The sequence below is a fragment of the Cyprinodon tularosa genome, unplaced genomic scaffold (genome assembly GCF_016077235.1).
Source record: "Cyprinodon tularosa strain WSP-4 unplaced genomic scaffold, ASM1607723v1 ctg19, whole genome shotgun sequence".
Lineage (NCBI taxonomy): Eukaryota > Metazoa > Chordata > Actinopteri > Cyprinodontiformes > Cyprinodontidae > Cyprinodon > Cyprinodon tularosa.
In genome coordinates this window covers 1,217,855-1,244,633 of record NW_024038678.1, presented here as the reverse complement: position 1 = coordinate 1,244,633, position 26,779 = coordinate 1,217,855, and the positions used below count along the sequence as shown (strand labels likewise).

General features: G+C 38.9%; 2 protein-coding genes across 2 annotated transcripts; one reads left to right on the top strand and one right to left on the bottom strand.

The window, feature by feature from the left end:
* The first annotated feature begins 3,052 nt into the window (after window positions 1-3,052).
* On the top strand, window positions 3,053-11,765 carry sypl2b (synaptophysin-like 2b). Its single transcript, XM_038282971.1, has 6 exons — window positions 3,053-3,213; window positions 3,382-3,459; window positions 3,904-4,022; window positions 5,037-5,241; window positions 8,443-8,631; window positions 10,803-11,765. The coding sequence occupies exons 1-6, from the start codon at window positions 3,196-3,198 to the stop codon at window positions 10,920-10,922; spliced, it is 729 nt and encodes a 242-aa protein (XP_038138899.1). The 5' UTR covers window positions 3,053-3,195; the 3' UTR covers window positions 10,923-11,765.
* A 4,038-nt stretch (window positions 11,766-15,803) lies between these two features.
* Window positions 15,804-25,263, bottom strand: amigo1 (adhesion molecule with Ig-like domain 1). Its single transcript, XM_038282961.1, has 2 exons — window positions 24,840-25,263; window positions 15,804-22,413 (listed from the first exon to the last, which is right to left on the bottom strand). Exon 2 carries the CDS (start codon window positions 22,309-22,311, stop codon window positions 20,788-20,790), a length of 1,524 nt encoding a protein of 507 aa, XP_038138889.1. The 5' UTR covers window positions 22,312-22,413; window positions 24,840-25,263; the 3' UTR covers window positions 15,804-20,787.
* Window positions 25,264-26,779: the final 1,516 nt, after the last annotated feature.

The window sequence follows — 26,779 nt, the reverse complement described above, 5'->3', positions numbered from 1 at the left end:
GTGCTCTAACACAAACACTGTGAAGCATTTAACTGTTAATGTTGGCATACGCTTCAAACTATGAAGATTCGTCTGCATACACTTAAAAAAGAGCAACTTTATTTTAACATTTTGAAATAGATGGTTAATATGCGCTTCATGCACAGGAATGCTATGGTAGAAGAAAATATCTGGGATTAAGCCTATTTCATTCTGAACTATCTATAACAAAACTATGCTTGGAATGAAGAAATAAATTTTTTATGAATTAATATAGAGGGGATAAACAATAATTGATTTAGAATATCTGGGTGTACAGTTCTAATGCCTGACAGGCCCCACATTTTTTTTCTCACATTTTTTATGGTCAATGTCAAATTGCTGCAGAACAAAAATAACGACAAATCCCTTAAACAAATAAAATATAACACAAATATATCTGTAAAATGCTGTAATTTAAAAGTTACTTTAGCATCTTTAAAATATTTAACTCCTTTGCATTTGGAAAATGTTGGTGTATTACACAGTTTCCATGGGTGGTATTATGTATTTATAGGGAAGTCCCAAACATTTCAAACAAAAAGTAGATAGGAGTGGTGTAAAGAGCAAAAGGCTTGTTAAATTATTACTTTTTTAAATAATAATAATTAATTAATTATCATTTTTTAAAAGACTCCTCTCTCTTTACTCTGACACACTCAACTGAAAATCTGTGCTGCCAATTGCCTTCAGAAGTTATTTTAATAGTAGCTGGTGTTAAACTAAATGCACAAATGAGCACACCATCCCTATTATGAAACATGATAGTGGCAGCATCATGCTTACCAGGACACACAAGGGATTGTGGGATGCCATCTAGATCTGGACAAGTCCAGAGAAGAGCCTGACGCATTGGCACAGATCCCACTCATCTGTGATATGCACAGTTTGCCCTACTTCCGTCAAGGAAAATGGTTCAGCAGCATCACGTCTAGAACAAAAAAAAAAAGAAAAAAAGGAAGAATAAAAAAAAAAAAAACCCAACAAAACAAAAACAGCTTTTCCCAGAGCTGTCAGATCAGTTGCCCGACCAGTAATCAAACTCACATCATCACCTACAGAAGGAGAACTCTCCTACATGCACTCTCACCCAAGAACATATATATACTCTTACCCTCACACACAAACATCCCCACCCACCCCTTCTCAGATACACACAAACAGCCCTGCTGACAATCAAACAGACCATTAATCTCATATAGTGTTATGTCTTCATAATGACAATAAAGATTTTGATTGATAAAGTTAAAAAGAAGTATTATGAAATGTGAAAGAACTCTGAAGTTGACTTAATTACCTGTAAATGAGTTTATGTTAAGTTTAAGTATACAGGTGTTTTGCACATTTTATTCTAACCATAATAAAAACCTAATTCTGACCTTATGACTCAGATACAATTTTCCATCACAGCTGTTGCGTGCATATATTTCCTGTATTGTGGCCTCCCCTCCCACTGCTGCATTGAGGTTGAAGAGTCTTTCAGGTGCTTTTTGACACACTACAGTACAACAGGATGTAATGTGCCTATCCAAGGGGGATGGCTTCTGAGGGCTGCAGAGAGGGACAGTTATTCTTTTGTTACTTTTCTCCCATCCCCACAAAGAACTCTGGACCTCATTCATGGTGCTTCGGTTACCAGTCTGACCAGGTATTCCCCCACACACACACTAAGTGGGACAGTACCAATGACAGTACAGCTGCAGGATGTAAGTTGGTTGTTGCAAAATGGGGAAAAAAAATAGAGCTTACTGTTTTTTAGCTCTTTATTGCTTAAAAATATCCCCTGTCTCCCAGATGTGTTGCTCTGAGATTTCCAATGTTTCTCTGGGTATCAGATAGACATTTCACTGGAGTGGGAGCATTTCTACAATGGTCAACAACCATCTGCACGCTGACTTTGCTTTTTCCCCCCCATTTTAGAAAATTGTTTCAATAAATGCAGGCATAATAAAATTCCAGGCTGAATATTTTGCGCATGTTTCAGACATCCCAAGTTAAAAAAAAAAATCATTTCAGGGAGATGCTTATTTAACAAACCCCCCCACCCTCTGCACCCGCCATAGATAACCGACCAGCACGGTGTGGGCTGCACCCATCTCAAGAAATAAATAGTTTTTATATATTTAAAAAATATAATGCTGACCAATAGATTCCGCATTATTAAACTGGTATATTATTTCTTTAGGTTTGTGAAATAATATTGGACCATGCAAAATACAAATCTACCTTCACAAAGCCTCAGAAGGTCAAGATTTATGTACAAAATGTAAAGTTGTTCATAAAATGATGTTTTGTTTTTATAATGTCCTTTTGGTTATTGGCATTCATGTAAATATACTGGTATGATAACTTAGTATATGTCTATACCAAAAACCATGACGCTTTATAATAATAAATAAGTGCTATAAAATATTTGCTCATGTGCTTGCCTTAATTATCTGGGCCCATGTTTTTTTTTAAATAAATAATTGCCCAAAATTTTTTTGCTTACGTGCTTTGCGCGCTTGCATTTTATTTGGTGCCCTATTGTGCCCCTGTATAGTACTGGGTCAGATGACGCCCCTGGCCGCACCGTGCCCCATACATGCACACTCCATCATTCTTCACCTTCACAAGACATGGATACACTTTAGTATATTCTGCTGTAAAATTATGTGACTGTAAAAGAGTGAACTGAAACTTATTGGCTTATTTTTCTGACTGATCCAATCAGCGCTCTGACAGCCAGTCGCCTGGAGCGCTGCTTGAACAGAGCATCGCTTTGGACAGATACGCTTCACAGCTCTCACCAGCAACCTCCTCCTCACCGCACACCCTTATGTCTGCGCATTCGCAGTATGTCTTATCCGCACATGATGCATGAATTATTGCCTTCTCGCTCTCACTCGCATTAAAAAAAGAAACATAACCTCGCAGAGTCTAAAATCCGGGATGATTTATCCGACTCGCGGGAACTTCCGGGAGACTTGGGATGTCTGAAAATCCATAAATCCCCTCATTTCTCCCCTGTCTCAGCAGCGCCCCCTACCGCCCGCTCCCCCCTGTGTCTGTGATCACGTGTCAGCATTTGCGATTCGGTGAAAAGTTTGACACGACAGAGGAGCCTGCACGGAGCTGCAAGGCCAAAAGGGGCGAAGACTTTCAGAAGTTTGTTTTTTCTTTTTTCTCGGACAGGACATGGAATCTGTTGCTCAGGTAACAGCGCCAACATCAGGGGCCCCAAAGAACAGAGGCCCCCCATAGATAACAGATTGTTGTTGATTTTTTCTTTTACCAGAAACCTCACCCTCCATTTTCGCGATAACTCGGTAGTAGAATATTTTTTATTCTGTTTTCTAACACAGTCTGTCTTGTATTGATCAGAAAGTGCGCTCATCTGGATTCACTCTTGACTTTGGACCCCTGAAGGAGCCTCTGGCATTTATCCGCCTGTTAGAGTGGGTGAGTTTTTCAGGATTTATTCACCATATGGCCGGTTCATGTGTCCAGAAATCCCTCACCAATTGATTAGGCTGTTGGTCTTGTGACCTTCACCACGCCCAGCGCAGTTATTTGAGGTAAAATGTGAAAATGCTGCACCGTTAGAATGACGCTCCAACCTCTATGCAGCTCTAGGTGAAAGTAGGCTATGTAGGCCACTCAGTTTAAAGTTTATGCAAATATTGCAATGTCTAACCAAGCGTTTGCTGCCTCCAGTTAACTGTTTTCATTCTTTACTTTATTTAGGTTTTTTTGATTAGATAACCCTTTTTTTCAAATACAACTTCAGACCAGGAAGTTTACATGTGTGAAAGTTAGATCAGCACTCTTAATTTCTACATCCTTCCGTTTTTTTTTCTTCTTTTCCAACCGTTTGTCCTTTCTATCTTCCCTCTGTGGTTTCAGCTGTTTTCCATTTTTGCCTTTGCAACAACTGGAGGTTACAGCGGCTCCACCACCTTCAACGTTCAATGCAAAGGAGGCAAGAATGAGGAAATACAAGCAGATTTCAACTATCCTTTCAGGTATGTTTAAGCAAACAGCAGCATTTGCCCCCAGAAAAGGGGGTTGGTCTCAGTTCCTCTGGGTAAGACAGCCTTTGTTTTATTCAAAAACATAAAGAAAGTTTAAGGCTGGCTGTAGTACGATGTACTGTTTCAGTGGAAAAATAATGTCTAAGCTTTTAAAATAAATACTCGGTATGTATTTAACTTTTCTCAAGTTAAATTGTTCCTACTGCTGCAATGTCTTAATGCAGCAAAAGCAGTTTGCTAATTAATTAACCTGTAGATTGTTTTCTCAAATAATCTTTAATTAATCAGGCAGCAAAAGTAAAAAAAAAAAAATAGGAGTATTTTTTTTCTTACAGCTTTTGAATCAGTTGAACCTAACATAATGTCTCTTGAAAAGTTCTGGGTAGGGCATGTTTAATTAGAAGCATTGAAATGCAAAGCCTAGATTATTTTTTAACAGTTTAGGTTGAATTCCTGCTCTGGTTTGCGCTTTATTAATAAAAAAAAAAAGTCTAACTAAAAAGTACTCAAAAAAGTCTCTAAAAAAAGTCTTATTAATTGATTGAAATTCTTGTCTTTTTATTGATCTTGACACTGCTTTTAAAAAAAATGCATGGTAGGAGAGGGAGAGGGCAATTAATTTTTTTCTAATTGTACAGACAAGAAGTTAAAACTACTTTCATCCCTGATGTCACAGAAAACTGTTCCCCATCCTATGTCTGTGAAATAGTGTAAATCCCACACTCTTGATCCCAATACATATCCAGTGATCACATTGGAAGCAAATCAAGAGATGCATACTTTAAAGATGTGACAGGACCTTTTCTTTTCACTGTATGGTGTCTTTTTGTGATCAGAAATAATATAAAATCAGTTCATAGAAAAAAAACAGAGACACTGTAGCCTTGCATCTCATTTTAAGAGTTTAAAGCATCGCAAAGGAATGAAGAAATATTTCAGCTTTTTTTAAATGCAAGATGTTGGATCTCTGCGAATCTGCTAACTGTTCTCTGTCTGTGTGCAAAGGTTGGTGCAGCATCCCTACAACGTTCGTAACTGTTCAACCAACCAGACGATCTACAACCATTTCTTCCTGACTGGGGATTACTCGTCCTCTGCAGAGTTCTACGTCTGTATCGGGGTATTGGCTTTCCTTTACAGCACCGCCTCATTAATCCTTTATCTGGGCTATCAGCACTTGTATAGAGAGTCCTCCCGTGGTCCCATTATGGTAAGTTTGCATGGATTTCCTCATTTTTTGCCATTGTTTAAATTGATGAGAATCATTGCATTTTTAGTTTTATTAAAAGGACATTTCAGCATGTCTTATAGAATGACTTGATAGTTTTTATTCTTTTGACTTAATTAATTTTTTTTTTTTTTTTTTTTACATGAGATGGATGTTTTTGCTTTTAGATTAGTGAAGAGAACGAAATGGTCACATTTGTCCATTAAAAACAAATTATTTTATTCACCTCCCCTGAAAGGCATGAAACACCCAATATTTTAATTCTAATCTTTGGCTAGAAAAGGGTTTTTGTATATCATTGTAGATCCAAAATGTAAATATCTGCCTCTTTAAAACAAGAGCAAATGGTTTAAAGGGTCATTAATAATTTGTTTTAGGGTAAGGGTTTTTCAATATTTTAGTCTTTAAATAAAGGATTTTAGCCTGTTCTTTCAACAAAAATGGATTATAGTTGGCTACTACTACACCTTTAAATAAAGCTAGCTTTATTTTGGGGAAGTTCAATGAATAGTACCAAAAAGTAGAAAAAGTCGCAGAGTATTTGCTCTCAATTTCATGTAAAATTAGAATGATTAAAAAAAACACAACAAAAAGATTTCCAATTATAAACACAAAATTTGTTGTATCTGAAAGTTTAAGTTTAGAGAATATACATTTCAATGAAAATCTCAACCTAAACAAGACTTTTGGTGAACATCCATAACACCGGTCCTCAGGACCCACCCCCCTGCACGTTTGAGTTGAATCCATGCTAAGGTGGTTATAAAACGACTCATTTGTTAATAATCACCTATTTATCCAAGTCTGGTGTGCAGAGGCAGTGAAAACATCCACAGTGTGGGTTTGCTTATTGCAGGAATCTGACAAGTTCAGAGAAGGCGTAACAGATGTGAGTAAAGGACAGGAAAAGGATTGGTTAACAAGTAAAGGATTTAAGGGTTGTGCAAATGCATGTCAGGAAACAAAGCAGGCGATGGTGGATGAGCAATATTAGCGTTGCTAAAAGTTAGTAATGCATGTGACTATAAGGAAGACCGGCCACAACGGAAGGAATCTGATTACTGAAAACGTCAGATTAGAGATGCTTCTGTGTTCTGTGATCCTACAGGACACGGGAATCAAACTCAACTATGTTTCCATGTTGCTTTTTTTCCTGAAAAAGTTCATAAATATATTTAGCAGTTTGAGATTATATTAGAATCACTTTTGTTTTTTTGAAATAAGCTAATTCTAACGGGGAACTTGGAGCTTTCAGTTTTTCCATTTATTATTTATTTTTTGTGTTGAATTTTGAATCTGTTAGTTCTGTTTTATGTAATCTTATGGTGTCTTGATAGGAGAAAATAGAAAATATATAAAATAAATCCCTAGTTTTTAATGTTTAGGTTTCATCAAAAACCACCAACAAATAACAAAGGAAAATGACAAAAAAGATTAATTTTGTTTCTTTTTGTTTGTTCTTTTGTGTTCAAAAACAGATGAGCTGGTATGTAAATTTGGATTGATTTGGTTTGATTCATTTTTCATATCTAAAATAACTAAAACATCAAAAGAGAAACTGAGCCTAAGGTTAAGTTCACACAGCAGCCTGGAGTGACCCAAACCTGATTTTGGTCTTTTTTGCCAATATGCAGCTTATATCTGGTCTTTTAATGACAGTCTGAACAATACAGATCCAGTTTTTTTCCAATGCGACCCAGGCTACTTGGCTATGTGGTCCTGAATCCCTTACGAATCTGATCTTTTTATATCTGACCTGTGTCTAAACGGCCAGGTCGTATTTATCCGACCTGAAAGTCATTAATACTTGACAAAGTTCACTATTCTGCATCTTGTTATGCAGAAGCAGGAAGAAAAACAACAACCATGAAGGATGATAATGTGAAGAGCATTAACCATCTTGAAAAGATTGAGTTTTTAAGGTTGGGAAAGATCGCTAGATGCACTCCAGCACTGCAATCCATGTTCACTTCTGTAAAAACGGAGCACGCTCGCTGCTTGTGACGTCATCACGTGTTCTACTGCCCATGCGGGACACTTGCGTTGTATGAATGCAGTTCACACTGGAGATCACATACAAGTCACATATATTTGGAAATGTGAACAGCAAGACAAGCAAAAAAAAAAAAATTAGATCTCACAAAAAAATTTGAATAGAGCATTGAGGCCTGCAGTTTGAACGTAACCTGATTATTCATATTCTAAATTCTCTACATCAGGTTGAACAGGAAAACAATGACCACAAATAACACAGGTGTATTTCACATCATTACATTTCATGTAATTAGAAAGAAATTATTTTATTCTAAGCCTTTTAACAAAGTAATTCTGTCTTAAATGTTTAATTAGGCACCTTGGTTTATGGTTGTTTAGAGGGGAAAATAAAATATTTGACAGCTCTTCTGATCAGAGGAAACAGCGCCTCCTACAGGATCCTGTGTGAAACTGAAAAAAGGAGCTGATCTTTTTTCAAACACGAAAAATATCTAGATTTCCATTTCTACTTCTTCATGTTTGACAATAAAATCTCATTTTATTTAATAGTTTTTGTATTCAATTAAAATCAAACAGCCTTTTTGCTCTGTATTTCCCCCCCTAGTCTTTTTAGCACATCCATTTTTCCAAACATGCACTTTCCCCCAGCTAGACTTGTTCTAAACTTTGTGCAAAGAAGCTTCAAAGAACTATTGGTAGCTACACAGAATCGACGAAAACTAAATAATTTCACATCACATAATTTTTAGCTACATTGAAGCTTAAACCTTTTGCTTTGTTATTGACCAAATAGGTAATGTGTATGCATTTGTTTTTCTTTGTTTTTTTCTCCCAGTGTGCATCTCTGTTCTTACACTATCTTACATTAATGCACACATATCCATTCTGTAACAGAGTTACTAATGATCTGAATTTACTATTGAAGTGTGGTCCTCAGATTTTTCTTGGACTGGACAGACCAGATAGAAAAGCAGATCTATTAAATCAGATTTGTTGTCACAAAGCAGCCTTTAATAGGAAGCAACCAGACTTTCATACAATTGTCCTAAAACATTCCGGTGTTCTGTGTTTGTTTTTGCGGTTGCCATGATCCACAGGACTGAGGAATTGCACAGGCAAGGCTGATTTGTTGTGTAGGGCCCTAGAATCCCACACCAGATAAAACCTGTTTATTTTCTCTTTCCTTAGGATCTGCTGGTGACTGCAGCCTTGGCTTTCCTGTGGCTGGTGTCATCCTCCGCTTGGGCTAAAGGCTTGACTGATGTCAAATGGGCTACAAATCCTCAAACTATTATCAAACTGCTTGCTGTTTGCCGGGATGCCAACAAATGTACCGCAGGAGCCCTGCCCGTCATGGGCAAATTAAATGCCTCTGTGGTGAGTAGGAACACAGCTTAATATGTAATTGTGTTGGACCCAAGTTTAGACAGGTATTTGCAAAGGTTTTTATATCCCATAAACTGTTGATGCTTTGCCATGTTTCATATATTTGAAATGGTGGGCAAACAAAGCACACTTGTGAATTTAAAGTAAAAAGAGTGATGGTTTCTAAAATAAAAACAATTTAAGCTGTGCATTTGTATTTGGTCTCCTTTACTATGGTGCATAGCTTTAATATATAATGCACCGGATTGCGTTCAGTATTCACCAGGGTGAGGTGAAAAACTAATAAGTCAAGCCTCAGTCGTTTTAGAGGACAGTGCAATCCATTTGAAAAATAGATTATTTCACAATCACCATTGCAGCTAGAGATAACGATCAGTTCACCCTGACAGGCGTGGCAAGGATAACATTAATCAAGCTAATATCCATAAGACCTATGATAACCAGGTAAGGAGGTGCTGCATAGATTCACAGCTTAGGTGGAAGACTTTTTAGCAGCTATTGGTGATAAATTGCACTTACACTATATTGCCAAAAGTATTTGCTCACCCATCCAAATTATTGGAATCAGGTGTTCCAATCACTTCCATGGCCACAGGTGTATAAATTCAAGCACCTAGGCATGCAGACTGTTTTTACAAACATTTGTGAAAGAATGGGTCGCTCTCAGGAGCTCAGTGAATTCCAGCGTGGAACTGTGATAGGATGCCACCTGTGCAACAAATCCAGTCGTGAAATTTCCTCGCTCCTAAATATTCCACAGTCAACTGTCAGCTGTATTATAAGAAAATGGAAGTGTTTGGGAACGACAGCAACTCAGCCACGAAGAGGTAGGCCACGTAAACTGACGGAGCGGGGTCAGCGGATGCTGACGCGCATAGTGCGAAGAGGTCGCCAACTTTCTGCAGAGTCAATCACTACAGACCTCCAAACTTCATGTGGCCTTCAGATTAGCTCAAGAACAGTGCGCAGAGAGCTTCATGGAATGGGTTTCCATGGTCGAGCAGCTGCATCCAAGCCATACATCACCAAGTGCAATGCAAAGCGTCGGATGCGGTGGTGTAAAGCACGCCGCCACTGGACTCTAGAGCAGTGGAGACGCGTTCTCTGGAGTGACGAATCGCGCTTCTCCATCTGGCAATCTGATGGACGGGTCTGGGTTTGGCGGTTGCCAGGAGAACGGTACTTGTCTGACTGCATTGTGCCAAGTGTAAAGTTTGGTGGAGGGGGGATTATGGTGTGGGGTTGTTTTTCAGGAGCTGGGCTTGGCCCCTTAGTTCCAGTGAAAGGAACTCTGAATGCTTCAGCATACCAAGACATTTTGGACAATTCCATGCTCCCAACTTTGTGGGAACAGTTTGGAGCTGGCCCCTTCCTCTTCCAACATGACTGTGCACCAGTGCACAAAGCAAGGTCCATAAAGACATGGATGACAGAGTCTGGTGTGGATGAACTTGACTGGCCTGCACAGAGTCCTGACCTCAACCCGATAGAACACCTTTGGGATGAATTAGAGCGGAGACTGAGAGCCAGGCCTTCTCGTCCAACATCAGTGTGCGACCTCACAAATGCGCTTCTGGAAGAATGGTCAAAAATTCCCATAAACACACTCCTAAACCTTGTGGACAGCCTTCCCAGAAGAGTTGAAGCTGTTCTAGCTGCAAAGGGTGGACCGACGTCATATTGAACCCTATGGATTAGGAACGGGATGTCACTTAAGCTCATATGTGAGTCAAGGCAGGTGAGCAAATACTTTTGGCAATATAGTGTATGTGTCCCATTATTGGGAATCTGGCAAGAAGAAAGATGTTCCTGAGAAAGAAAAAAGCCAGTAGTCCTGCTAGCAGGTTGCCATAAACTAGGTAGAAGAAAGAAGGATGTAAGACATGTTCCAGTCACTTGAGGCTATTGGTGAATATTGTGCAGAAACTTTGTGAAACATGATCGTGGCAACATTACAACATGTTTTTTCTTGAGGTTGGTCAGAAATGTGCTTAGATTAGGAAGATCTTTTTTATTTATTTATTTTTGTCCTGAATGAAATCTGTAGAGAGTTTTCAGCAATCCTGCACATACAGACAAAATATCAGCGTCATCCCCTCCTTCTTACCCTGTGTTCATATGCTTTGGCTGTGTGTTTCACTTATGTCTCAACTCCTCTGCAGACATTTGGGTTCCTTAACCTCATCCTGTGGGGAGGAAACTGTTGGTTCATATACAAAGAAACCCCATTCCACAAGACAAACCCGCCTACCAACATCGAAGCTGGAGCTCCGCCATCATAACTGCACAGCTTCCTCATTTCAAAACAGTCCAGCATGTACAACTGGCTGCACTTCTGGCAGGACTGATTTAAATTTAGTATCTGGTTTTTTTGTTTCATTTGTTTCATATTATGCCAAAAACATTTCAAAGGATATTGTTTAGCCAAAAATGAACACAGGCTGACCCCATTAATACTAATGGATACTAACTTTGTTTTATTGAGTTGAAACTAAAGGGGTCCTTAAGTTAGAAATGTGAAACATAACCCTCTTTTTTGGCCAATCATGCATCAGGAGTCAACTGTTTTTTCAAGATTACTGCAGTTGCACAGTATCTTGTCTTTTACAGTACATTGTTTCTGCCGTTATTAATATTAATCTACTCAGGGCTGATAAGTATATTAATCATGGATTTCCAGTTCAATTTCAGATACTTGAAAATGTTTCAGTCAAATTAAGCCCAGGTCAAAAATATTTAGTTTAACTGCCAATGTTAGATTATTATTTGAAGGTCAAATAGTTGTTTTTTTCCGTTTGTGTGGTAGTAATGATTGCCGTTAGAGTAATATTTTTATTTCAGACTTACATCTGAATATTATGCTTAATGCAGTGTTTCTGTTCTTGTTAAACTTATTGTTTTACATGTGGAACTGATACAATTTCATACTAAAATTTGGTACTCATAATCAGTATAGTGTTACTGTCTTTTTTGTTTGATCGCACCAGTTCTATAATCCAGTTGCTGAGATGTGTTTGAGTTATTCCTAATTCACTGCAATCTTCTCGTTCTGTGTCTGCCTTGCCTCTATCTGCTCTTTACTCAAGGGACAAAAAAAAAAATGATTGTTTGAAGATCTCTAAAAACCATCAGCAATCCATACCTCCATGTTTGCCTTTGTCACCCCCCCCCCCCTTTTTGAATCAAAAGAATTAAGTAGACCTGAATTAGCTGAAATGAAAATATGGTCATTGTCTCCTTTCTATCTCTTCTTTCTTTCATCTCTTCTCTTTTTTTTCTCTTTTTCTCCTTTCTTCTTCTGTTTTTTTCTGCTCTATTTACATTGCAGTTTCCGTATAAACTGTAAAACTCCCTGCATAATTATAATAAAGCAATTTATATGCATGAAACAAGTGGAGCAATATGGCAATTGCAATTGCTCTTTTTGGCATCAAGACAATTATTCTTATTGCCACATTGCCAGAGAGGACACTGTTAAAAAAAAAAGAAAAAAAGAAAATAAGGTGCTTTTCCCAGTTACAGTAATGAAATGAATGTTTTACAAAGTAAACCAATGAGTCATGTCATCTTCCATTTCAATCTGAAAAACTCACACAAAGAGAAAAAGCAATTAGGAGAAATTATTGATACAATTACTTTGTCTTTGGCGCTCAGACCTCGGCAGGAAACATACCACTGAATTTTTATAGATCTGCATGAACAGGAGCAAAGAATGTTTCCCTCCAGGCCTGAAACTGGTGGTGGAGTGGAGATAGATGAAGTTGGTCTGTCTGTAAACTGCTGGTTAGTGAGACGGTCTGCTGAGCCAGTGGATTGCGTGGGCTGATACTAGAGCTTCACTCAGGGACCTGGAAGATGGAAGTCCAGTTGGATGACACAGGTTGGGAGAACCTCTGCATGATGAACAAGCATGAAGCGACAGTGGAGAGGAAAAACTCTGCATTGGGAAGAAACCTCTGGCAGAACCAGGCTCAACATGGGGGTCTTCTGCCGGACCGGTTGAGATGAGACCGGTAACGCAGTAAGAGTCCGGAAGGAATCACACTCTGATGAAGCTTTAGCTATGATGGTGAAGGAGGGGCTGGAGGTGGGTGTAAACTGTGTCATCTGAATGAAGTCACAGCGCATCCACCGCCTGCCCATAGTAGCTGACGGAGGCCTTTTAAGATGAACTTTGGATGCCGATTGGCTTTCGTGGAGGTGTGGTTCAAAGCTGATTGGTGATTGCTGATGTATGAAAAAACAAGGAGTTTCTTCAGTTGAATTTCTGCTTAGGCTCCATATGAGGGTGTATTTTTTTCAGACTTCAACTGTAGTCATGTCATCAAAGTGGCATGCTGCACTTTAAAACTCAAAGCAATGCAGTTTTGCCATTCGTTTGGGTAAGGCTAAATGTGACAATTTACTCGGTACATACATTTGTAATAATACTAAAGAGTATTTGGTTTCCAAAAATCTGATTAAAGTTTAGTGATGACTGAGCTTTTAATGTCTAAGGCTGAATAATTGTTCAGGATAAAAAAATTTTTTTGTTTGCTTGTTTCATTTTTGTGTGTCAAAAATGAAAAATAATCAAATATTTCAACAATATTTCTAATCGGGACATTTAATTTCCTTTCTTTAATTATGTACAGTCTGCTATAATAATGCTAACATACCCCCTTCTCCACAAATCTCTGGCCTCGTATCATGATGCTCCCATCTCTAAATCTGACCATCATGGTGTTGATTAGGCTAATATGAAGGGTTATTTATGTGCTAAACTTGTGCAATGAAATCTAAAGAGCTGAATTTTAGCATATTTTCACATTGGTTTGTCCAAAATATTCTGCAGGAATCTTTTAACTATATGCAACATATTTTTTTTCTGCAGTAATGTGTTGTGTAACAAGAAAGGATAATACCTATTATTAGGTAATAATTGTCAAAAAGCAAATCATTCCTTGTGGAGCATTGGTGGGTCTATAAAATATTCTTTTTGATAACTCAGAAATATTTACAGGTGTTAGAAACTTTTTTTTATTTGGCAAAATTATGTAATTTACATATTTGGAATGCAGCACGTTAGAATGTTACAGTGCCTTGAGAGAGTACTCGGGGGGGGGGGGGGGGGGGGGATTTTCAACCTTTTCCCACATTTCATTTTTAAACTATTTTTAATGAGTAAAGAAATGAAGAATTAGGAATGCTACATTATTCTGCCCCCTTTCATTTAAAACTTTGTAACGCTACCTTTTGCTGTGTTTACAGCTGCAAGTTGCAGTTTTGCACATTGAGAGACTGAAATTTTGCCCATTCTTCCTTGCAAAACACCTGGAGCTCAGTGAGGTTGGACGGAGAGCATCTTTCCACAGATTCTCCATTGCAATCAGCTCTGAACTTTGACGTAGCCATTCTAACACCTGGATATGTTTATTTGTGAACCATTCCATTGTAGATTTAGATTTATGTTTTGGATCATTGTCTTGTTGGAAGATAAATCTTTGTCCAAATCTCAGGTCTTTTGCAGAATCCAATAGGTATCCTAACAGAATGGTCGGGTAATGGGCTCCCTCCATGCAGGCCCAAAGCATGATGCTGCCACCACCATGTTTGACGGTGGGCATAGTGTTTTCAGGGTGATGAGCTGTGTTTCTTTCACACAAAACATGTTTTGCACTGTTGCCAAAAAGTTCAGTTTTGGTTTCATCTGACCAGAGTGCAGATCTTTATAGATTCCCAGTGGTCTGATACTCCTTCCACTTCAATATTATTGCTTGCACATTACTTCTTGGGATTTTTAAAGTTATTTCTTTATCCAAATCCGTATCGGATCTGCCTGGTGTGTTCCTTGTTCTTCATGATGTTCTCTGCACTTTAAACAGCCCTCTGAGACTATCACAAAGCAGGGAAACATGTTACGGAGACTTGATTACACACAGTTGGATTCTATTATCATCATCAGTCATTAACCCCTAGAACCCTACGGACCCACCGGCGGGTCCAGCTGCTACGTGACCTCGTAATTTTAACAAACCCCCAGTATTGATGTAAAAAACACATTTGGCACAGTTTGGTGACATTTATGGATAAATGTGCCAAAATGGCCTCTCCGCCTAAGAAATTTCTCACTAATACCATTCTAAAATAAATATGATTCATCTGATTGAGTCCAAATTTGGTACATTTTTATACAACATTTAGATTTAAAAGTCTGTACTACTTTTTTGTGCTATAAATAATATTTTGGTAGTGTTTTGCAATGTTTATTTCAAAGAAAATTTTGGCGAGGTTCAAAAAATGCTAAATATTTTGTATTTTGTCCCTAATATTTCAGGCAGGGTCAAAGCTACAATGGTGCTGACACCAGAAAACCATTCTATGACATCTTACCTTTACAGACGTACCAAAAGTTTCTTCTTAAATCTAATGCTCACATTGGATCATTCAGAGATCCTCACTAAACTTCTGGAGACACTTTGCTACACTGAAAGTAAAGTGGTCGATGAGTTAATTGTATTATAATTAATTATTGTCCCAATCTTCAGTTTTTTGTTAGAAAATTTTAAAATATCCAAAAAATTTTGTTCCACTTCATGATTGTGTCACCACTTGTTGAATCTCACAAAAAAATCCAATGTTATATCTTTATGTTTGAAGTCTGAAATATGGCAAAAGGTCAAAAAGTTTAAGGGGGCCAAATACTTTCGCAAAGGCACTGTATTCTTGTTACCACTTATAAGAGTTATCTTTTCCAAAATGGCTAATTCCTTTACTAGAAATAAGATATTAATAATGTGACACATTTGTGAAGAGAAATAATGTTTTTTTTTATTCCATAAATCAACACCCCTCTTTATTTACGTTGATTTTTATTAACATTTATGGTTGTGCAGAGCCTGTTTTACCACCAGAGGGCAGTATGACTCAACTTGTGATCAAAAGATCATCAGAATTGTCCTTCAGTTTTATGCAAAGGGTATTATGCCTCCAGTTAAACTGCCAGTAGGCGTAAATGAAGTGCTATATATTAAATACAATGAACAAAATAAACATTTAGATCTAAAGAATGGCTTTTGCACGATGCTACCAGTGTAGCACCACTGTCATCCCCAAAAATTTTTGATATAGATCAACATTTCTTTGCCTTACCTTTTAGAGAGAATAATAAAGACAACACAGCATATTAATCTGTATCTTTTATTATGTCAAATTATTGTATGTTACTCATTAATGCCTATAGTTTGCATCTATCCTGCAGCCAGAAAACCTTTTAAACATACCATGCAAAAGTCATCATTCTTCAGCTACGAGGCCTTTGAGATTTTATGGCAGTGACCAACCTTATCATCTTTAAAGTTATGGTCGATAAACACAGTGCTTTCAGTACTGCTTAAAGCTCCCTTCTGCTGTGGACACGGTTAAAGCAACAAGCTTTCTGCCTTACCTTATCTCATGGCTGATTGCTACTTTATAGTTATAGATGAAAGACGATTATGTGCAGCAGAGCAGAATGAGAGCACGCTCTTTCCCTTTTTAGTCCGGTTACATTTTTTTCTGAACTTAGAGCAAAGAGCCTGAAAGGCGTGGAAATATTAAGATACTGCAAATGTGAGCAAATTTTCAAATACATTACATAGTCCTGAGGAAATCTTTTTACCTACTGATTTGTAAGCTTTTCAAACCCTCCCATGTTTCCCATATCCCTGTCTCCCCGTGCCAGGAGCTCCCTGTGTCGTATGGCGTATCTCTTAAAGCACTGTGTTTCAAATTTTATATGGCTTTTGGAACAGTATCCAACACTGATTGAATGTAACTGGTGGCTACATACAGTCTTCTCACTGCTGATTAGGATTTATACTTCTTAATATATGAAAAAAGAAACCTCTTTCCATGCAGATTTTGATCATATTTTCAGACACCTTTTTTTGTTTCTTCCCAGTAATTTCAATGAAAAAAATAACAAATTCCCACCCTTCTTGAAAATAAACATCTATAATAAGACTTGTATGTTAGAACAGCTAACATTAGCACAAAGGCAGAAAAATGCAAAATGAACAGTATTGGAATATACAAAAATACATTAAAACAGTACACAGCTTATCAATACTGAACACAGAATGTGAGTCCTAAAACATACATTTATATGTATATATATAGATATATGCAGTTAATATAGATATGCACAAAGGCTGATTTGCTTTAGAGAAAAAAAACAAAGTCATGATTTCCCTCATTGCTGGAAACAACTGCAAAAGCACTTACATTGGGCATACAGAACTATGATATGAACTGAACAGTGGAGTCCAACAAAGAAGCCTTTCTCCTCTCAGTATTGTTTGCTGAATTACTCAAAAGCCTCATATCTTGTGATCTCAGCTTCTCATGCAAGTGACAGAACTTTAAATCGGATGAATGAAAGCAGATTCTAGCTGCAACTGGAAGAAAATAGTGAAAAGCCTTTTAAAGAGATGCCTCCCATCTCTGAGGTTTCTATATGCAGCCCATTTTAAGTGTGACTTGATATTTTCTGCTGCTGTCTGTTTCTCCACCTGGCATTTCAGTGTGTGACGGAGTGATATGATTCGCACACACCACCTCTCTGACAAGTGTCACTTCCTTTTCTCACCCACTCAGGAGATGCTGCGGTGCAGCAAGTCACTGTTAATATTTCACCAATTTCCATAAGAAAACATTGCACCCAGAAACGTGTAAATAGAATTTAAGTTTTAAAGATTATCAAATATAATTATCTATTTTCTAGAATTTTAGATCTAGAATTAAACTGAAAGGGATAAAGGATGTAGTAGACTAGAGTATGTTGCACTATTCAACCATAGGACTCAGTTGGAGTTCAACTGCTTGATAGAAGCTCCAGGCGTTTCCCCTCTCAACAAATTGCAGACTACTTAAAGGACATTCTTTGCCTGGCTGAATGATTGCTTTCGGGCCTTAGTAAGGGCAGCTTTATAATGACAAGGAAAGGCACAAACAAAGAAAACGCATCTGGGCTGAATTGAGGCTGTCAGTATACACGGAGGCAAAGAAAATGCCTCTTGTTGTGCTGCGGTGACTCACGATAACATGATCGATCCCCACTGGTTCAAAAAGACAAAGACATGGAAAGCAGACTGAAGCTTCTTACAATCAAAAGATGCAATTAGCATTTACACTCAGCTGACTGTGTTGTGCTGCAACATAAACCCAGCACAGTTTAGTAAAACTGCTCCTTCTAGCCTGTATCATTGTTTAAGGTTATACTCATATCTTGTATGGCAGGATATGTTTTAGGTATTCAAAGGGATAGTTCAGGACTTTTGAAGAGGTTCTGATAAGAGAACTATAAGCAATTATCAATTACCCCAAAAGATAACATTCATACCCTTATCAAATGGGGCAAGACCAAAATAGCGTTGCTTTTGTATGTATAAACCATTTTGAAGATCATTTTCTGTTCTAAACCTCTATTTTTGTGTCCTCAGAAATATGTTGGTGTGCTTAAAGAACAAAGAAAAATATGTTTTGCAAAAATATTTAGCATGAATCATGCTGGCTTGTTTAAAAATGACATCCCCAAACCAAATGTTAAAGAAACCCTAATCCTAAAATCCTTACAGGCTTTTATAGAAGGGTTTCACTGATGGGTAATCGATTCATCATTGCACTTTCCAGTTGATACACAGGAAATGGAGATCAGAGTGGTGCCCCAAAAACATCACTCTTCCTTAGAGTAATGTGTTGGGAACAGAACAGAAAAGATCTAATTCAACAACTTTTTGGATATATAAAAAAGAAAAAAATAGTTTTTTTTTTTAGTTAGATTCTTTTTCTTGGTTTAAACGCTTCTTTTTCACCTCTATTCCACAATTTCTCTGACTGGAAAACTACCATCTGCAGGTAACTCATTCTGGTCTTAAAACTGCTTCACTCAAAAGAAATGCAGTATTTCCATTTTACACTAATTTGAAGCTATTAAATATTTACAGAGGAAATAGTCTTATTAGGTGGAGTAGAACCACTGATCTTCATGTGCATAAAAAAAGGATACTTCATGGAACGCCTAGTTGTGTTTCTGTCGGATTAACACCCTTCTAGCAAACTATGACAGTATAAAAATTTATAAAGCTCCATTTATTTACTGCTACAATATTTCAATTATTTATACTACTTAATTTTTATATCAGTTACTCAGTGCTAAAATGCTGACACTTCTATTCCCATTGGAAAAAAAACATCCTTCTTCCATAACCAATAGTATGGTTGCAAAATCTTAGAAGATGGAGAAACGTCACTAAAGGGGCCCCTTCGTCTCAAACTCTTTAAACTTTAAGTACTGCATTATTTGTAGATGACACATGTCAGATTGAAAACTTTTCAAGCTGTCTTCTGGTTCCTGACTGCATAGGAACATTTATGGCAGATAATTAAGGAGACAACAATGCAGTTGGGGTCAGGGGTCAGAAATACACGTCAAAGAAGGGATTTGTTCAGGCATCTGGACAGGAGAGTAAAAAATGCATGAACCTGAATAGGACAGAGTGGTGAGGAATAAGAAGGTAGGAACCTAAAATAGAACCAGCTTGCAGTTTGATACTCCACGGAAAAACTCAAGGTATCAAAACCAGATGATTTAAAAGCTAAATAGCATTTGAATAAAGAGCTAGGGTCAATGTGAAAGATGATAAGAGGTGTTAGCACCTTTCGGATTAGCTGCTTGCTTCAACATGGGGGAGAAATCCTCTAAATTTATTCTAAATTAGATAACCAGGAGTTATCTACAGCAGATAGGTTAATAACAGCTTATACCCTTTTAACAGAACCCCACTTCAATAATACTGAACAAATTGTTTAAAAATAAATATTTTCAAATGCTTAAAAGCTAAAAGTATTTTTTCCCTGCCAGTAATGTACAGCCTCATCTTTATTAATAGTATCTATAAATTTATATCTAAGACAGAAAACATGAAGGTTTTTCTAACTGAAACTCTAACGCTTTACTGCTAACACAACAAACATCCCATTATAGAGAGCAAAGAAGAAAACAAGCTGCTACGTTTCAGGTAGACACTGGGAACTATTGATGAAGCCCTACTTTATTTAAACTAAATCCTATTGATTACATCTGAGTACAAGTTTGATGATTAAAAAACTGCAGAGTTCTGTAAGGTGCACCAAATAGTATAATACAGCATAGGTGAAGCATTTGAGCTTTGAATGAGCAAGACTGATGCTGTGACTTTGCCAAGAGGAAAATTTAACAGCATGTGGCACCTCGGTGGAGGAGAACCAGAGCAGCCTCTGTCCTTGTAAGGAGTTTGGTACCTATCTGTTTACAGAATTCAGACAACATGTTAATAATCAGTCAGAACAAAGTACCTCTCTGCACCTTATGTGTATCTACAGGCGACACTGCATGTGAAAGGCGGACAAAATGTTATTTGGTTTTCACCGTAGATGTAAAGTAACAGTAAGGTGGAAGTTTTAATGCACGATTATTTATGCACAGGGTTATTCCATAATCCAAAACAGGATCAGTCTGGATCAGCTCAGGATCAGGTGAAAAATAGTGTGAAAACCTTTTTCTGTTTAGAATTTTGAGAAAATTTTTTCTTGCCTTGCTTTCTGGAGCAGCAGGATATAATAGGGATTTATGGCATGCACTGTCACTAAATATAACTCAAGGTGAATGTCACTTCTACTCAGAGCCTGGCAATGTCAGTTTCTGTCCTTGTTTTGATAGAAAGAGGGTGTGATATGATGCAGTCTATTCTAATTCTTCATATATATAACCATGAGCCAAACACAGATTTAATTCATACTAAATCTAAGATGGTTTTGGAGATCTTGTGCATTTTTAAATTCACCAAAGGTTGCAGTACATCGCTTCCTGAGTACTGATAACTACATATCATCTCCCCTAAAAGGTTTCACAGCCTGTCTTTGCCTCCTTTCCTTCACAGTATGAATAGTAATTGCTACAGATCGAAACGCTGGAAAAGTCCGGCTTATTGTTCTTTTCGACAACACGACTTCTTCCTTTGAATTCCCTTTGAGATGCCGTCACACATTTGCTATCCATTCCTCTAATCTTTTCTTGCACAAGGTCACAGTCGGAGTTAAAATTCAATAAATTATGGCTCTTAATGTGCCATTACTGTCATTGTCGACTCAAACCACCATGGGAGTGTCTGAGAAGACGGAGCTAATGGACTCTGCTACCGATTTCTTCCTCTTCCCTTTCATGAGAGAGCCAGCCTCCCCATCCGCATCATCATTTTCCTCATCCCCGTTGGGGTTCACCTTGCCGTTCTGGCCTTGCAAGTCTTTGGAGTCGATGAAAGCAACGTGCCTGTTTAGCTCAGCCTTGAGTGTTGGGTCTTCATGGGTGGGAGTGACACTAAGCATTGAGGAGTGAATGCTGTCCTCACCCCTGGTCTTACCCTTGTTAGGGCAGCAGAAGCAGCGGCATGGTGTCAGGTAGAGGTACATGAGCACCAGCACTACGCTGGCCAGGCAGCCCACCAAGGTAGTGTAAGCGGTGTTGAATGTTTCCCCAGCACCATGCATGGTGAAGTTGTAAACCTTCAACACTACGTAGATGGTCTCATTAAATTTCTCGCTCGCAGCGAAGCAGGTGTAGGTCCCGGAGTCCTCATACCTCACAGGACTTATCCGCAGGTTGCCGTTTGGGAGGACCTTTACTGTCTGGTTGTCTCCAGAAGTCATGTTCCCAGGCAAAGTCCAAGTCTTTGTCATGTTCTGGTGTTTGGTGTCACAGTTGAGGATCAGTGTTTGTTCCAGGAATGCCTCTTCGTCTGCCTCTTTGAATGTGCTGCAGTTCATGCTTTCCCCACTGAGATTGAAAATCTGGGTTTTCGGTGAATTAGGCAGGGTGCATGTGTATTCGTCAATGAAGTCCACAGCAGAGTTAAACTTTCGAATATGCCACTGTGCCAGGAGTGAGTAGAGGTTACAGTTACACGGCAGGGGATTATTGTGGAAGTAGAGGCCATTTTTAATCGAGGCAGGGAGCGCCTTAAGGTCATCTATGGGAATCTTTTTGATATTGTTGGAAGACACGTCCAGCAGGCTTAGTTTCTCCAGGCGGTACCTGTCTTTTATCAGCTCCTCTGGGAAGCGGGAGATATTATTCTGACTCAGGTACAGCTTCTGAAGGTTTTCCATGGTAGAAAAGGCTGTCTTGTCAATCTGTGAAATTCGGTTATTGTAGAGCAAGAGGACCTCCAGATTGACCAAAGGCTCAAAAACAAACTCATCCAGCTTCTGCAGTTTGTTGGAGGACAAGTCCAAGTAGCGCAGGTGCTTCACATTTGTAAAAGCTTCAGAGGAAAGGAAACTAAGTTTATTGTGGCTAAGCAGCAGGTTGTGAAGCTTTGGAAGTTTCTCTGGGGTCCACTCTGATCTCAGACGAGTTATCTCATTGTAACTGAGATCCAGCACAGCCATGTAGAGTGGCAGACTGGTTGGAACAGCACTCAGGTTCATCTTGGAGCAGCTGACGATATTGGAGGCGCAGATGCATGTGGTATGGCAGTTCAGTGTAGAACCCTCAGCCTCAGGAAGCCAGAGGGAAGCCGAGCAGAGGGCGAGAAACAGGGCGCATCTCTGCAAATTATTCTGTAACTTACAGAAAGGTAAAGTTTTACCTTTTCTGGAGGAGGATTGCAACATTCTAGCAGTTGTTCTCAATCCTCTAAAGGTTCATTAGGGTCCCATTTTCAGGAAAATATATCTCAAGAATGAAGGAGTCCCAAGCACTTTGGTGAATAAAGGCTGAAAAACAACACAAACAAGTTTTAGAAAAGATAATAAAACAAGATGTGAAATATGCAGCAACTGATTATTACTATAATCACATCAGTGCATTGTAAAGCTATGTTTTTATTATTATCATTTAATGCAGGACCAGACTGTCACAAGTTTGCCCAAAAAAACACAAGTAAGTTACTTCTTCGAGCCCCCAAATTTACGTGGGGACCAAGAACAAATGTTCACACAAAGACATAAATCTCAAATGATCATATTTCTTTGGTCAGGATGTTTTAAATTCAGGATCGTCCAGCACTGCTCTGTTTTCTTGATGGTATGTTTTCAGGGTTATATTTGCAATGACTTGTTAAGTTATACCTTCCTCCCGAAGCTTTTTACATTCATCGATCGTCACACTGCTGTTTATTCCCTGATGCTCTGTTAAAAAAAGGTACAGCAAGCAGAAGCTAGGGGGACATTTTGCAAGTTGTGACTGAAAAATATCCTTGAGAGATACTTTGTTTGTTTTTTTACCCTTTGCAACTTAAACATAACTTGATGAGCAGGCCGAAACTTCAGTAGTTCAGCTCTGATGCATCTATAAGCATGTAGCCTTTTTTTTTCTATGTGCACTTCGAGTCAAAAGTTCATGCACTGTTCTGCAGATATGACATCAAGTACACCCGTGTTAAATGGGTCCAACCTAACAAACAACTAAAGCGTTATATGTACTGTATAGTTACTCAGAAGTGACCGGCATACAGCTCAACTTAGACACCAATGGCAATTTCAGGTAAGGGGAAAAAGAAAAGAAGAGGGGAAAAAAAATACAAGAATCAGCAGAAGAGTGCTGCAGTTCTGTGGCTTTGCCACATGTGGCAGTATCGTTAGAAAACTCCTTCATGCCTCTTTAATTGAATTGAAAAACCCTGGCCGTTTCTCAATATGCGTTCTTGAGCTTTCTCGTGTGCTCGTGACACGTCATCAGCCTCAGCCCGAGCACTGTTCCAATTGCCGAGAACGCCAGACCGAGAACGCACCAAATGCCTGGATGTTGTTTTCGCCCCGCCCTCTTTATCGGGTATGCATCAGAGCAGACTTGTCCATTCTTGAGATTGACAGCTGTCCCATCATGCACTGCAGCAGCTTTCAATGGAGCGCTGCATTGAAAGTTAAAAGTTCTCTTTCTGTTGCTGTTATTCAATAAAAGTATGTTTTAAGATCATTTGAGGCGAGAATATTATACTTTAAAGCGTCACTATATGGTCCATTTACCGATTTAATGTGTAATTAAAAGAAAGATTTCCGAAGTTGAGAGGGCCGGGGCAATCAGCAGAGCTCCGAGGGTAACAGCAGCCAGGGCTAACTGCAGCCCGTCTGCAGCAGCCCTCTCTCGGCATAGCCGTGTGTAAAGGACCGCCGGCTTTGATGGCGATTTTTTTTGTTTTATTTGGCAAAATGTTCATTTGATTTGTGTTTATCTGACTTTGTTAATTATTATTCCCTATATGAAAAAAGTCAGAATTTATTATTATAGAGACTATTAATAACAGGAGGTGAAAGGCAGCTCTAGACGACGTCATGAGTACGCTTCTGTTCCGATTGACCCATATCTATGCTGTGTGCTCGCGTTCTCACCAAGTCCAGACTTTCCTGTGTTCTAGTCAAGAACATACTCGGTGAGAATACGAGTCCGTACTCGCGTTCTAGTGAATTGAGAAACGGTCCTTGCGAGATCCAACTTTCTCAGTTGGAATTCAGACTTGATGAGTCATCTTGTTATTTCTCCTAAATGGTAACCGGACAAATTGGTGTTTTCTTACAAGTACCAAAAATACTCTGTAGGTGTAATGGTTTAAAAAAGAAGTTGGTCCCCATAAGAAAATCCGCTTAAGGCCCTGTACAACTTTGTTCCGGCACTGGTCCATACTTAAGATTTACCAACCCTTTTAAAATGTGTTAAGAAAGTCAGTAAAAAGATAATAACTGAATGTTTTTTTGTAACATAAAAACTGCACAACACTAAATAATAGATTTAAACAGAGTGGCATGGGATCTGAAATCTTTCAAATAAAGCATGCAGGGTAAACGTCCTTCTCCTTTCCAGCTTCATCCCTCCATCAAAACAACTTTCTTCACAGAGACACTAACCCATGTGTATTCACAGTCCTGGAAGACCCAGCTTTCATTCCCTTTGCTCTGCCCATCTCCCTATATCTCGCCATTTCTTGATCTCTCTGTTAGGCTACACCTGCACGCTGCCTCACACAGTAGAAAAGTCCAAACAAATAAAACGCACACAGGCAAAATCATGCAAAGGCATGAACCACGTCGTGTCATGTTCCCAAATTGCCCTCCGTTCATTTTATGTAATAGCTATGGAAGCTGTTTCCATTGCACCATCATATTGAGAAAATAACAAACATAAAGATGGAGAGGAGCACACTTGCCTTGAGTCGGGGTGCAGAAGCTGCAGCGGAGACGCGTTTTTTTTTTTCTTATAAAGAAGCTGCCTGCAATTGTTTACGGTGTTTCTGCAGACCAGCTGTCTGAGCGAGCTTCCGTGTCTGCTGCTGCTGCTGCTGCAGGGAGGAGGGAGGGAGAGCCCCAGCTCACATCTCCTTGGCGAAATAATCCACGAGGCATCCAGCACCGGGCGCAAAATGACACCTAATAGCAACAACAAAACACGGCTTACGTAAACGCGCCCTTCAACTAACAGATGCGGTTGATTTATCAGATTATATTCGGCTCTATCAGAATTTCCACTATAGAGCGATCAGACGGCTCTTTCACGCAACTGGCGCATCTTGGAGACGCGCTGATCAGCAGCGGATCAGGGAGAGCAGGGCAGCCCCTGGGATCAAATGAACAGCCAATATACAGGTGCTGGTCATAAAATTAGAATATCATGAAAAAGTAGATTGATTTCAGTAATTCCATTTAAAAAGTGAAACTTGTATATTATATTCATACATTACATACAAACTCATATATTTCAGATGTTTATTTTGTTTAATTTTGATGATTACAAATGACAACAAATGAAAATCTCAAATTCATCATATCAGAAAATTAGAATATTGTGAGAAGGTTCAAAATTGATGGCCCCTGGTGCCACACTCTAATCAGCTAATTAACTCAAACCACCTGCAAAAGCCTTTAAATGGTCTTTCAGTCTAGTTCTATAGGCTACACAATCATGGGGAAGACTGCTGACTTGACAGTTGTCCAAAAGACGACCATCGACACCTTGCACAAGGAGGGCAAGACACAAAAGGTCATCGCTAAAGAGGCTGGCTGTTCACAGAGCTCAGTGTCCAAGCACATTATTAGAGAGGCGAAGGGAAGGAAAAGATGTGGTCGAAAAAAGTGTACAAGCAAGAGAGATAACCGCACCCTGGAGAGGATTGTGAAACAAAACCCATTCAAAAATGTGGGGGAGATTCACAAAGAGTGGACTGCAGCTGGAGTGAGTGCTTCAAGAACCACCACACACAGACGTATGAAAGACATGGGTTTCTGCTGTCGCATTCCTTGTGTCAAGCCACTCTTGAACCACAGACATCGTCAGAAGCGTCTTGCCTGGGCTAAAGAGAAACAGGACTGGACTGCTGGTGAGTGGTCCAAAGTCATGTTCTCTGATGAAAGTAAATTTTGCATTTCCTTTGTAAATCAAGGTCCCAGAGTCTGGAGGAAAAGAAGAGAGGCACTTCATCCACGTTGCTTGAAGTCCAGTGTAAAGTTTCCACAGTCAGTGATGGTTTGGGGTGCCATGTCATCTGCTGGTGTTGGTCCATTGTGTTTTCTGAGGTCCAGGGTCAACGCAGCCACATACCAGGAAGTTTTAGAGCACTTCATGCTTCCTGCAGCTGACCAACTTTTTGGAGATGCAGATTTCATTTTCCAACAGGACTTGGCACCTGCACACAGTGCCAAAGCTACCAGTACCTGGTTGAAGGACCATGGTATAGAAAATGGAAAAGTCCTCACAGAGCCGGATATTACAGAGCAAATGATAGGGATGATTAGAATGTTATCTTATTTCCAAGCAAATTGACTCATCATGGCCTCTGAATACAGAAGGAAAGACTTTAAAATGACTGTAATTAGGCTCTATATTAAACTTTAAAGATATTTGTCAGATTCCAAATTATTGCTATATAATAGTACAACAGAGGCGTAGCCAGAAAATTTTTATGAGGGTGGCCAGGCAATAACCAATGTACACTGAGGGTTGGCCGAAAGTAGATAGGCACCAAAACCTCGGGGCAGAGATGGGAAATGTGGAGTCAATAAGTAATCTCCATGTCATGTATTTGTTCTACCCACCCACTGAAGCAGGTGAGTCCAATCTTCACCGTGAATTAACCTGTGCAGATTGGACTCA